Source organism: Calypte anna, chromosome 12 (assembly GCF_003957555.1).
Source record: "Calypte anna isolate BGI_N300 chromosome 12, bCalAnn1_v1.p, whole genome shotgun sequence".
NCBI lineage: Eukaryota > Metazoa > Chordata > Aves > Apodiformes > Trochilidae > Calypte > Calypte anna.
The window spans coordinates 12,151,921-12,165,653 of NC_044258.1; the positions used below are offsets into that span (position 1 = coordinate 12,151,921).

General features: G+C 41.8%; 1 protein-coding gene across 3 annotated transcripts in view; it reads left to right on the top strand.

The window, feature by feature from the left end:
• Positions 1 to 13,733, top strand: part of SETD5 (SET domain containing 5) — a 65,437-nt gene that overhangs the window by 38,723 nt on the left and 12,981 nt on the right. For all 3 annotated transcript variants that reach the window (XM_030458250.1, XM_030458251.1, XM_030458252.1), the window contains 10 exons: positions 1,869 to 2,017; positions 2,342 to 2,459; positions 2,912 to 3,021; positions 3,307 to 3,553; positions 3,753 to 3,833; positions 5,087 to 5,350; positions 6,182 to 6,502; positions 8,098 to 8,340; positions 11,804 to 11,933; positions 13,115 to 13,368. In XM_030458250.1, coding sequence (XP_030314110.1) covers positions 1,869 to 2,017; positions 2,342 to 2,459; positions 2,912 to 3,021; positions 3,307 to 3,553; positions 3,753 to 3,833; positions 5,087 to 5,350; positions 6,182 to 6,502; positions 8,098 to 8,340; positions 11,804 to 11,933; positions 13,115 to 13,368 — 1,917 coding nt within the window. The remainder of the gene's footprint in view (positions 1 to 1,868; positions 2,018 to 2,341; positions 2,460 to 2,911; positions 3,022 to 3,306; positions 3,554 to 3,752; positions 3,834 to 5,086; positions 5,351 to 6,181; positions 6,503 to 8,097; positions 8,341 to 11,803; positions 11,934 to 13,114; positions 13,369 to 13,733) is intronic.

Here is a 13,733-nt window from a genome sequence, read left to right on the forward strand (position 1 = left end):
TCAGATACTTTTTTCTTATCTCCTGTCACACACAAATTCATCTAGTCCCATTTATTTAAATATTCATTTGCTGTTACCACAGATGGGCAGTACAAATTGTATTCACTGTTTTTAAAATAATTTAACTATTGGCAATGTAAACAGTCTTATCCTACAGTTTGCTCGTGTCATGAATTTGCTGATCAGAAATCAGGGCCAGCACAGCAGTGTAGCTTCTTAGTCTGCACATAACATGTTTCTTTTATGCCAGCTCAGTAGACTTGGGGAATTATTTGAGTTTCTATCAGGACCTGAATTAAGAAGATATGAATGGCAACCTGTAGGACTTTCAGTCTCTAAACCACACATGCAGATTTTTCCCATTGCCAGCAGAGAACAGTGTTGTGAAGAAGAGATATACCCCATAGGAATGATAAATGCAGCACTGGATATATCTCTAGGAGGAAATCTGGAACAGCAAGACCATTACTCCTACCTTGCATCCATTTCAAATGAAAATTTTTATAAAGCTCTCTTTATCGTGGACCTGAGTGAGAGAAGTCAACAGATAATTCTTACCTTATTGGCTGGCATCTAAGATCTGCTGTACAATGTCATATTTAAAAAAGAGAAGTCTTCATTTTCATCCCAAAGAGGTTTAGTTCAGAGCACATACAAGACTGATAAAAGAAAAAATAATAAAATCTCTGTAGTTCCATACTGTCATAGGGTCAGTATGGAGAGCTTCTTTATTTCTCAGTGCTGAGTGCTGCCTTAAGACATTAATTTCTATTTTCACAAGGTTAGAACGTCGTGCTTTCTGTCATGGTTCAGACTGAGCCCCTTCTTAAGCTAATGTGACTTTTATCCATTTGAGCAGACTCTGCCCAGTAGCTGTTTCTAATGACAGCTTTATCAGGAAAAGTTGGGAGCTTGCTTTTAATAAAATCTTGTGTTTTATTTCTAATTTAGATAGATGACTGTCATTGTTACTGAAGTAAGAACACTTATGCCTCAGTTCACTCCGGAAAAAATCGAAACCGGATCCTTATGAGCAGTGAATGGCAATGCTTAGGAAAGAGCAGGCACAGCTCTTGTGGTGAGGCAGCCAATCATTTTTACTTGAAGAGGGGTTCAACCTGTTAAGCAAAAGAAGTGCTTTGTCTTTATGGAAAAAGTCTTTCCTATGCCCTAGTCCTTGTAACATCCCCACCATTATTCCACCAAATGCATCATCTCTGAATGTCTGTGCTTAAAGAATGTTGTGGTTTCATCCTGTCTAAACACATTGTTGTGAAAATCCATTGTAATAGAGCTGTAGACTTTAACATAAAGAAGATAAAGCAAACTGTACTTGGTTAAGAATATTTTTCTTCATTATAAAACAGTCTACTGTGCTAGTTGAGCAGGCAGGTGTAGAGAAGTTTCTGGATGGAGATGGAAACTTAAGTCTTTTGCTTGTTAGCTAGAATTTACCATCCTCTGCAGAAGAAAAGCTTGTGGGTTTTTTCCCCTGAACTTGTGGCAACCCATAATTTTTTGAAGATTAGAGTTATTCTGGCTGTGAAAGTGGCCATAATTGCAGAGCAGTTCCCTGTTAGCAGCAACTGACAGGTCTGGTTGTGCCTCCTAGCTGCAAGACTGAAATACTTAGTCTAATAGATTTATTTGTGAGACTTAGTATTTAAGAAAAGTAATACATATTCTTTGCTTTTGATAAATATTGTCAAGGTCGTTGGTTATTACTAAATTATTACAGAATAAAAAATATATTTACGTGGCAGAGTGTTGCCACTAGAGTAATTTTTTTTTCATGTAAGTAAATTACTCTTCTTGAGTTAAAGACCTTTGGTTTAAATTCTCATTTTTTGCTCTGCTTTTTGTTACAGCTGCAGCTGGGAAGGGTGACTCGGGTTCAGAAGCACCGGAAGATCCTGAGGGCAGCAAGAGACTTGGCACTAGATACCCTTATAATTGAGTATCGAGGGAAGGTTATGTTACGGCAGCAATTCGAGGTCAATGGGCATTTCTTCAAAAAGTAAGAGTACTATGAAGTGATTAGTATGAGAACATTGTGGCGTGGAGAGACTGGTGTCTCTGTGGAATAATGCATGCTTACAGGGCCCTTGTCAGCTGTGCCATCTGTAGAAATGTGAAATCAAATACACAATCTCAGCTTGATGCTCTGCTCATGGACCAAAACCCCTTGAAGTAGGTGTGTTAAGCTGTGAGGATGGAAGAGCATGAGCATTCAGAGCAGTGGTTCTGGTGCAGCACTGCTTCCAGTGAAGTGAGGAATACATGTTGTATGTGCTATGGGAATTAGGTATTCTGGGATTGAGACATTCTGTTGCTTCTCCAGGCCATATCCCTTTGTGCTGTTCTACTCCAAGTTCAATGGCGTTGAAATGTGTGTTGATGCCCGCACCTTTGGTAATGATGCCAGGTTCATCAGGCGTTCCTGCACTCCAAATGCAGAGGTAAATTCTCTCTTCACCATCACTATGATCACAAATAAATGTTTTACACAGGCTTAGTGCATTCCCTTTTTATGAATATTCAAACTTAAAATGCTGTAAATGGGGTATTGTCTGCATCTTTGTAGAATCCTATAATGGTTTAGGTTATCTTACGCTTGTTTGATGGTGTATACTTGGAAGATGAGGAAGTTTGGGAACATGAGGTTTTTCTTTGGAAGGAGAAGGTTTATGTGGCTTTTCTTGGGCTGCAGAATATGAGGGTACACAGGTGGTACTAAGTGTAAGTGGAAAAGGACAGGATGAGATGAGCAGTGAAGCTGACTTTTCCCAAGGAGAGTTCAGGATAATTATTCATGGAATAGATAAGAGCTGCTTTGCAGAAGAAGGCTTCCCTCTTAGAAGTAAGTGCAATTTGTGGAGATGTTAAGTTTCTCTCTACTTTGTTTAACAAGGTTCGTCATGTGATTGCTGATGGGATGATCCACCTGTGTATCTATGCGGTTGCCACCATCGCCAAGGACACAGAGGTTACCATCGCCTTTGACTATGAGTACAACATCTGGTGAGTCCTTCACCTCACCCAGGAGCTCTCCACTGCCCTCCTGGACTGGACATCTTCCTCCAGCCCTTTCCTCGCATTCTACATTTTGCTCCGTTTTCTACTGAGTTGCATTTTCCGGCTATTCTGTCCAGTTCTGCTGGCATATTCTCCAATAGAGGCCATAAGGTAGCCTGCTGTCCTTGCTTTGGCACGTGGTGAGATGTTTAGTAGGAGTTGCATTGAATGTCTCTGTACAAAGGTTGAGAAATGAAGAGTGACACCAATTATGTTTGTGTTTTGGAGCAGCAACTATAAAGTGGACTGTGCGTGTCACAAGGGGAACCGGAATTGCCCTGTGCAGAAACGTAGCCCAAATGCTGCAGAACACCTACCTCCACCTGTTTTAGGCACTCTGATTGGGGCAGAAACACGCCGACGAAAAGCCCGTCGAAAGGAGCTAGAAATGGAACAGCAGAGCATTGCATCGGATGAGAACAGCAGTCAGCAAACAGAGGAAGTTCCTGAGGGACCTGCAGCAGTCAGTGACAATGAGGTAAAACCCTTGACACTTTGTTATCTATATTTCTGTCATTCAGTGGTGTGAAATCTGATGCAATAAAGCACTGGGGTCTTTAGAACAGAAACTGCATGAGGTCTTTTTTAAACATGTAGCATCTTTAGTTTATAGTGAGAATCTCAATTACACAGAACTGGATTTCATCTGTTGTGCTCACTCTGGGCTTCTCTTTCAGGTGGCAGAGAAGGAAGAAAAACAAGAAGAGGAGAAAGAGGAGCCTGTAGATGAACAGGGAGCCTCAGTGCACAGTCGAAGGGCAAGTATTTCTCTCAGTCTGGGTATTATGCCCCTTATAACTTGCTTCATGCCCTGGCCAGTAAGTCATTTCAGTTGCTTCAGCACAACTTCCAACTGTCAGTTAACAGCTTAACTGTTACTTTCAGGGCTAGTCTAAAACATACCAATTTCTATTGGAATTTGGATAAGAGCTGTCTTCCGTCAGACTGGCCTAAACCTTGGAGGAAAGATCTCCTTTTAATGCAGGGAAGCTGATCTTTTCTGGGACAGTATAAGTGAAGAAGACTAAGTGAAGTGTTAGTTTCCTGACAGCCTGTAAGCCCTGTTCCTGTGGTTTTACCTGTTAATCTCCTTTAATGAGATTCAGTTTTCTATACTTGGCACCAGGTAAATACCTGTATCTATAGTTTTCCCAGTCTCCTTTTTTAGCATGTAGTGAATATTTTTGAACAAAAAAAGTGGGAAAGTCAGGCTGCTGTGTTTGAGAACTGCTGTTTGCATCAAGGTACTTTCTGCTTCATGGTGAATCTTGGAAGACACATGATCCCTCTTAGAATTCACTTGATCCATTATGATTTTTGCCAGTCACTGGAGCATTATTGTGCTGGACCTTTTACACACATAATTAACAGTTATTTCTGACACAGCTAGTGATTAGATATCCTGTCCTTTCTGTTCGCCTTGTAAATACCTTTCTTTTGCTTCTTGGTTCTCTCCTGTTCTGTTTTTTCTTATGTGCTATAAGTAGGCTGCCTAGATGAGCTCTTATTTTTGAACCAGGGGATATTCTGATATAGGGGAAGGAACAAATCTGGATCAATTTTAGTCAGTTTGTGTGGTGTGTTACACTTGCTGCAACTTACTGATTCAACTCTGTTTGCTTCTAGTGTTTGGTCATTAGCAATTTGCTCCACTTACCTCCAGGTTGTCTGTTCACTCTATTCTTTCATTCTGTTTTTAGTTCTTAAAAATTATGTTTCCTTGTGGCTATTTTATAAATATAACTCAGCAGTATCTAAGTGATCCTGTTTAAGAACAAAATCTAGTTCTTCTAGTTACTCTATGAACACATTATTATGTTGTTATTCTGGGAAATTTGCCAAATTAAAAAACGCAAATATCTGAAAAGAAGGGCTTCTCTCCATCCCCTTTCTGTCTCTTGTCACTGGTGTTTGGCACTTGTTTCCTTTTCTGTGTTGCATCCTCCTAGATCTGTTCTTGCCTCCTCCTCTCTGTTTGCAGTGTTGACTTAAATTTACTCTTGTGTTCTAGTCCCGAGAAGACAGGAAGGTAGAAGCCATCATGCACATGTTTGAAAACTTGGAAAAGAGAAAGAAAAGACGAGAGCAACCATCAGACCGAAACAGCACTGATGCTGAAATCAACATCAACTCTGAGGCTCCTGAGCTGGAGGAAGTAAAAACAGAAACTCCTGAAACAGAAGATGGAAGCTCAGCACTGAGTGCTGCTGCTCCAAATGTTTCTAACAATAACAGCAGTACTGGGGTGAACACACGACGCTCTTCACAAGTAGTGGTAAGACAAGGACAGGTTTAATAGTTTGTACCAAGCTCAGGTGCAGTGTATCTGATCATAATGTTCAGGCTGGGAGGAGCTTCCAAGGGTCTTTAATCTGTTCTGCATCAGGCAGGGTCAGCTCTGAGGTCAGACCAGGTTGCATGGGGTTTTATCCAGTCTGGCCTTGAGTTACCTCCAGGAATGGAGATTGCACAGCCCCTGTGGGAAGCCTGTTCCAAGTCATGATTGTTCTTACAGTGAAAACATTTTGCCTTAGTTCTGGTCTGAACCACTCCTTTCAGTTTGTGTACATTGACTTCCCATCTGCTCCATCTTTTTGGTGGCCTCGGTTTGGATTCAGGAGTGCTGCTAAGTCTTCTTTTTGGGCTGATTGAGTGCAGCTCCTTCACTCAGTGGGTCCTTTCTGTACCAGTGTGAGTTTAAATTGGATGTGTAGCTGCAATGATTGAGAAATTCCTTTGTTTTTTCTGTGTTTTTTTTTAGCCCTGTGTTCCCATATGCATGCGTTCCCAGATCTTTGTCTGGAATGATACTTATCAGCTCCACAGTAAGAAGTGGCAAGTTTCATACTGCTGTGTTTTCCCTTATGACCAGTATTCTAGCTGACCCCCTAAGAACACAGCAGGAAAAAAAAATAAGATACACACAGTGAAGTGCCAGAGTTTTAGTAGAGTCCCCAAAGTCATCTTATGAGCCAGCATAAAACAGGTTCCAACCAGATTTTGTGAGTCAGGTAGTGTCAGTAAATAACTCTCACTCCTTGATCCTGTATGCAGAACAAAGGAATACTCTTCAAGGTGCTTGAACTAATGACAATTTATATTGTAGGATGCTGTCCCTGAAAAAACAGTTACTAAGCCAGCTCCAGCAAAATCCTCCAGGCCCCGACCAAAAAGTCGCTTCTCTCGATACCGGACCAGTTCAGCACAAAGACTGAGAAGGCAGAAACAAGCCAGTTCCCAGCAAGCTGAACTCGCACAGGCTGTCCCAGAGGAAGGAAGCACTGCCAGCTTGGTAACCACAACAGATGTCAGCAATGTAGAAGGTCCAGGAGAAGGCAGACAGTTGACGGGCTCTGACCCAACTGTTATCCTGGCTGCAGGATCTCTGTCTAATCGAGCTGCAGTCAAGTATCCCAAAACTAAAAAGGTAAATACAATTGAGTGCTCAAACTGGAGAGGGAAAAAGAGTTTTTGTACAGCCTTTGGGGAAAAGTTGGCTAAGGGGAAACAATTCTTCAAAATAGTTGGAACTGTGTGGCTTTGTATTTACTGTATTATTTGTTGTGTAGTGGCTAAGAGCCCCGCATCGAGGTTCAGAATAAGCCCTGAACACACAAATATCAGAAAAGTAAGCTGATTTTTCCAGCAAGTCTACATAGACCTTAGACAACAGTGGAGTGGTACAGGTGCAACAGGAAGTGTCTCACTTCTGGGTACAGCAAAAAGTCCAGAAAGGGGCAAATTACACAGCTTTGTGTGTGCAGGGATGTAATTTCTTTCAGCTTGAGGGGCCCTGGAAGAGAAGGGTTGGAGTGGCTTGGCAGTGTAAAGAGTTGGGTGATGGTGGCTGAGCCCCGAGTCAGGAAAGCAAAAAGTAGATGTTTCAATACTGGTGTGCAGGGCAATGCAAGGCTTGGGCAATAGCTGGCAAAGTCCATTAGAACAGCAAGCTGTTTGTATTGTTCCTCAAGGGAGCAAGATATCCCAGAAAGATGGAGATAGCTGATGTATTTGTATCTATGCACAATAACCTAGCAAAAGCTTTTGGAGACAGCATGTAAAAATGGTTGTTACGACTCTGATGGGGGTAGCTGGCATTTAAAAAATGCTCATAGTTTGGGAAAGAGCACTAACTTTTGGGCCCAGAAGAAAGGATGTTTATTAGGAAAGGTTGCATGCATACAGTCTCTAAATTTTAATGTATATTTCTAGTGTCTTAGGAGCAAGGAGAAAAAGCCTATCAACCCAGAAAGTTACCTTAAATCAGGCAAAGTAGAGGAGAGTGGCTGGGAAAAACAAAAAACAGAAAAAGAACAAAAAACACCAAAACAAAAAAACAACAACAACAAAACCACCTTGAAATAACCAGGGTGTTGCATCTTGTCAAAGACAGAAAAACAAAAGCTCTCATATGTATCCTGTCGAGAGAGAAAAGTGAAGTTTTTATGTAGTCAAGATTAGTTGGGATTTAAAAATAAATTTAGAATGGCATAAAACGCATTTGGTGTGGGACTCAGCAGTATCTTTTTGGGGTGAGGTGGGAAGGCAGCAGCCTGGGAGATACTTGTTCAGGAAAAAGTAGACAAGGTTAGTAAAGATGAAGAAGGAATGTGACTGGACTGTAATGTACAAACTGAGAGAAAGTTAAAAGGAAAAAGAGGAAAAATGGCAGAAGCTAGTGGGCAGCTGCCACATACTGGGGCATTAAGTAGCCATTAATAGATTCGCACCTAGAAACTATTTTTGGACAAGGTGATCAAGTTTTAGAAGAGCTTTCTGATAAGATTAACAGTGCATAAAATCAAGCTACTTCTGTAAAACTGGATTAGCTGTTGTTGTGCCTGCAACAGATGAGATTTGGTTTGATGCAGGAAGTCCTGGCTCTGTTCCTTCCTGCTGAGGAGGAAGGAGGTTTTAGCTTGTGGGCTGACCTGAGCATTGCTTCCCCATACTCCTCTGTGTCATACTGGCTTTCTTCTTCACCCGTGCTAGTTGCATTGACATGTGTGTTTTCTCCTTCAGTATCTTGTTACCGAATGGCTGAATGACAAGGCAGAAAAGCAGGAGTGCCCCATTGAATGCCCTCTGCGCATTACTACAGACCCAACAGTTTTGGCAACTACTCTGAACATGCTGCCAGGTCTCGTCCACTCCCCGCTGATTTGTACCACACCTAAACACTACATTCGTTTTGGTTCACCTTTCAACCCTGAGAGACGTCGAAGGCCCTTTCTGTTGGATGGAATTTACAGCTCCTGTAAAAAGGTATATTTGCTCATGCCTTACTTTCAGGGATTATATGTACTCATCAAGCTCTTACTGGCACCCTTGTGAAGTTGCTGTGTCCTCTTCGAGCTTGTTTCCATGTCTGTCTGCCAACAGTTTTCCTAGCGAAGGTTCAGTCTTCATCCTTGCTTTTTACTACAGTAGCACAACTATTCTGTGACTCTCTTCTTAGAAACATGTACTTTTGAATCTGCAGGAGTTGTTTATTACCAGCATATGTGATTTAAGGAGTTGTAATTGTTGCCCTTTTGGTAACAAAGGCATTTGGTGACAAGGGCATACAGTTTGTTGCTACTTTTCCCAGTGGGAAGATGGTTGGCATTGTGGGGATAGAACAGTGTTGCAAAAGACCTCAAGGATATACAGTGCTTCAGTCAAATCACTGTCTTCAGAAAGCCTTTGTTGTTTAGCAAAGCTTTGAGTTTGTCTGTTCACAAGAGCAAGGCCACGGCTCTTTGTTTGGGATCAGACTGTCTGCAGCAGATACTTGTGGCCATGCAGGAAGCCTAAACGGAGCCCAGCTGAGAACTTTATTCCTCCAGAGATGGGATGTGGCCAGTAAATACTGGTGTTAACCCATCTGCAGGGAAACAGTTTAGATGAGTTTGCTCAGACAGATTTCTGTCAGCATCTGTCTTGCCTATTGCCTGTCAGCATTGTTCAGAGGCTCTTGCAGTTCCTGTGAACTTGAGAACAGTTTAATGGAAATCCTTTTTGATCTTGCGGTCTTGGTAGCTTTCTAAGTCGGGTACCTTGTCCGGGTGTTTTTGCTACGTCTGAGAAAGTTTTTCCAGAGAGAAGCTTTGGACTTGCTGTTTTCACCTCTTGCCAGTTTGTTGTGCAGTAACAAGCACCTATAAAAAGAATCTAAGGTCTCTCTTGGTATTTCTGTAGTAGGTAAAGCTCTTGATGGTTCATCTGTACTCAGATGAACAAAACCATGTAGCTAGGCAATCTCCCCATGCATCTATAAGTTGAAAACTGCAAGATTTTTAGCTGCTTTTTTGAACCTTGAAAGTGTCTTAAAAGCCTCAGAGAAAAGAGAAGCATCTAGAGCAGAACTGGCAGAGTTATTCCAAGTTCTCTGCTTGGTACATTTGCTGTATAACTAACCCAGCAAACTCCCAATTCAGTGACAGCTTGTCATAGAACAGGTCTCCCAGTCTCTTGCTGCAGCTGGCTGTTTTCTAGCAGTGTGATAATTCTTACTTGTAGACTGGGACAGAAGTAGTCTCACTATGGATGACTTCCATTTAGTCCACATCTTCTATAAAGCTGAGTGCCCAAAACTGGATGTTGTGTTACAGCTGGGGCCTTTTCAAAGCAGAAAGTTGCTCTGTCTTGTAGCCTGTACCTATTTTGTGCATCCCAGTAGGACAACCAACTTTTTTTTGACAGGTTGATATGGACTTATGTTCCATTCATGATTGACTTTTTTTTTTAGAACAACCCATTAGTTTCCTAGCCTGTAATTTTAGAAGTGATTGATTCTGGCTTTGAATGTCACTTCGTTCACTTTGTTCTAACCTGTTCTGAGCAGTGTCCTGTTTTTCTCTATCCATTTGCCACTTTGGTAGGAAAATCTTGAATACTGTCTTCTGTTATGTTCTTGTTTCTCCCAGGTTACCATGATCAGAAAATTTAGGTATACTTCCTATTCCATTATGTAAATAATTAGTAAAATACTGAAAGCTTCTGTGACTCAACAGTTGTTACAGAAAATAATTTGTTAGATTTCTGCTTGTTGAAAGTAAATAACCAATAACTGTTCTAGTAGGGGTTTTCATGTAATTCATAGGATTTCCTCAGCTTTTTCATTGAAGATGCTTGGTAGCATTTGGTGTTTTTATAACTAACAGTCTGGAGAGTCAGAAAAAGTCTGCTTCTCTTGTTCAGGAATGTTTAGAGAACTCCCACAAGGAAGACTCCCCTTTTCAGTCAGCTGAGGTCTAGAACTTGATGATGTTGTGCTCTCAAGACCTGATCTTTGTCTTGTCTGCTTCTGACCACTCGTCAGGAAGGTTGATTTATAAAGGCTGTCGAAATAGATCACACATTTTCTTGGATTGTCAGCAGGTCCCTTCTTTAAACTACTGAGGACTGTGCCAAAAAACCTCAGCTGATGATCCCAGTTTGTGTCCAAAGCATGCCAATGGCTGAACCTCACAAGGAAACCGAACTGTAAAACCTGTTCACATTAATCACACGCTGTACAGTGGCTTGGCTGTCAGAGCAGATGCCACATCTGAGGTAGTGGTGCTCCAGACTGGCTGGCACTACTCAGTTTTCCTGGTGGCTGCAGTGGAATCCATTGAGTTATATTTGAACAGAAAAGAAGCATCTGCTGTACAGTAGTAAAGCCATCAATATAGATCCTGTCACCCACTCCTCATCCTCACATTGAAGATTTTGAAGGTTTTGGCCGCTGAGCTTCTGATGCACTTTCATGATAGCTTTGAGGAACCACAAGACATATGTGTATCTCTAACAGGGTACATATTGCTGGCATGCAGATGAACTGTGGATTACTGAAAGGTAAACTTAGGATTCTGAACTGCTCTGGGAGAAGTAAATACTGGTGAAGTGAGCCCCTTGGTTAAACTACACAAGTGTAAATTACTGTTTGGGTGGTTCTCATCAGTTTATTGTCAATTTACTGAGTCACCTGGGTTGTTTGCCCTTCTATTGTGGCAGTAGCTTTTCATAGTTAAGGTTTCCTGCCTGCCATCAGAAGTCAGTTTGTATCAAGATGCAGGGCTAGTGTACCTACTGGTGCAGCTGATTTGCAAAGACTTCAATTTTTATTTTTTTTTTCCTTTTATTATTATCATCTTCTGATTTTTGCCCCCTTGAAAACTGCTGCATGGATTTTTATCAGATTTTTTTTTCTCTTTGGCTCTGGCAGCAAGCTCAGTCCTGGAAGAATTGTTATGTGATCAGACTCAGCCATTTCCTGCTGGAACTATTAGAGCAGAATTTGTGTGAAGCTCCAATATGCCTTAGTGGAGCAGGGGATGGTGCAATTTGTGCTTCTGGGCAGGAAGCAGCTTTTTTGCAAAAATCTGGGTTTTAGGATAGTTCATCATATTTATCTCCCTTTTCTTTTAATTAAGATTGCTTTTAATAGTTTTCAGCTGCCAGAGTTTTGCGTTTTATCTATTTATAATTTGCTCTTATCTTTGTGTTACTGCTGAAGACTCCTGATCCCCAGAATACATCTCATCAAGAGCACATAGTCAGCCCCATCACAGTAGGTGGTAGACTCAGTGCTAGCAGCTGTGTTCTAACGAGTTCCTGTCTGAGCGCACACGAAGGAGGTAATATCAGTGTTCTGAGCAGTCTGCCCTGCTGCACAGAAGTGTAGGAGTTTGAGTGCATCCTTTAAGATTGCATACAAAGTACCAGAGGGGCTGCACGTTCATGAAGTCTTGTTCTGTTTCAGCGTTGGATCAAACAAGCCCTGGAAGAGGGGATGACTCAGACCTCACCAGCTCCGCAAGAGAACAGAACGCAGTGTCTATACCAAAGTAATGAGAACAGCAGTTCTTCTAGCATCTGCAAAGATGACACAGGTAGGTGCTCAGCACCATCTGGGCAGTGTGGGTGCTTGGGTGAAACTGGGGAAGCTGCTGAATAAAAAAAGCAGCTGCACAGGATGACATCTTACTGTTTGCGGCTTCTTGGTGGCACAGCTTTATAGCAGGCGATTCACTCAGATTTCTGTAGCCCCATTCTAGCTTGAGCATGTGTAAAGTTTCTTAGTATTTTCCTGTGAAAAGATAATAATTTTAGCTTGCATCATCAACCTCAGTGACTTGTGGTAATTTCTACAGTAGAGTGGGTAGGGCAGAGTACAATGTTGTCTCTTTTCATCAGGACGCTGTTAGATGGACAACTAGGCTACTGACTATAGGAAGATAAAGCAAAATCTCACAGGCATGTATGTATTAAGCAAATTATTAAGTCTAAAAGATGAAGAGGCTAAAACCTGTAAGTAAAGCAGCAGAATGGTTAAATATTGTGGCAGAATCTTCTTACAGAGGGTGAAGATCTGCCCAGTTAGGAATCAGTTTTCCAGAGACGACAGATAGGAAGCTAGACAACACACAGATAATGCAGAATTGATTAGTGAAAGGTTAGATGAATAGGAAATGAACCAACTGCCAGAACAAATAAATGCACCTCCTTAAGCAAGACCTGAAGAAGCAAACAACTGAAATGCAGAGTTTACTAAATACTGTTTTTCAAAAAGAACATCAAAAAAGATACTGGTTTGAGTAAGGGTAGGCCTGAGGGAAAGGCATTAATCCTTTGTGTGAACAAAATGTATTTGGGCTGTATTGATGTAGCCTATAGGGAACTATTAGCATCAGCCAGTGATAACTGAGCTGCTTGTGGTGAGCTGTGACCGTGACATGTCCTCTGACCCCTCTCTCCTCCTTTTTTTATTCCTTCATGTCTTCCTTTCCCCTGTCTCCCTCTTGTGCTTACATCCAGTTGAAATATTTCCTTTCCTTGTTCACTTTATGTTCCTGATTGTGTTGTTTTGTCATCAGTATCTAGACATGTCTCAAAACTGGTATAGAAGTATTTTAGAGTTACTCCATTTTTAGAAATCTTTTGTAGTCACACTGGAGACTTACAGGCTCTATTGGGGCTGGGAGTAGGGAAAAGGAGACAGTATGTGATTTGCACAAGGTTAGTGGTTACAGTTAGCAGTTCAGCCCTCTCCTCAGCTCAGTTTGTTTTTCAGACTTGCTGAGTCCCCTGAAGAAATGGAAGTCTCGCTACTTGATGGAGCAGAATGTTAAGAAGTTGCTGAGACCCTTGTCTCCTGTCACCCCTCCACCTCCCATCCCTTCAGTTCCTGGGTCAGTGAGCCCACAGCTGGCTACACCCTGCTCATCACTGCCAGGAGAGGAGGAGAGTCGCAACAGTTATGGCATGATGTTCTCACCAATTCCTTCTCTGGCTGCTAGTCGCTGCAATACTCCACTACAGTTTGAGGTAAATCTGACTGGGGACTGGGAATGCTGAAAAGAGAGGAACTGGAACATTTGCAGCAGAGGCAGCACTGGGAACACCTTCCATTTTGAGTATGTGGATGTATTCCTGAGCATCTTAGTGTCAGACTCAAGAGCAATGCTTCCTTTATCCTCTAGTCCACTTCTGGTCAGTTTTCCTGCTCTGTTAAATGTCAAACCTTACTGTAGCCCAGCCTTCCCTCAGTTTATACCTGTAACTAACATTAGTCTAATTATTTGTTTCTCCACAGTAGCTCCAAAATTTCACAGGTTTTCCAGTGTTCTTTAGGCACCTTCCCTATTTCAGATCTCTTTACCAGTCCCTCTTCCAGAGAGCGCAACAGTGAT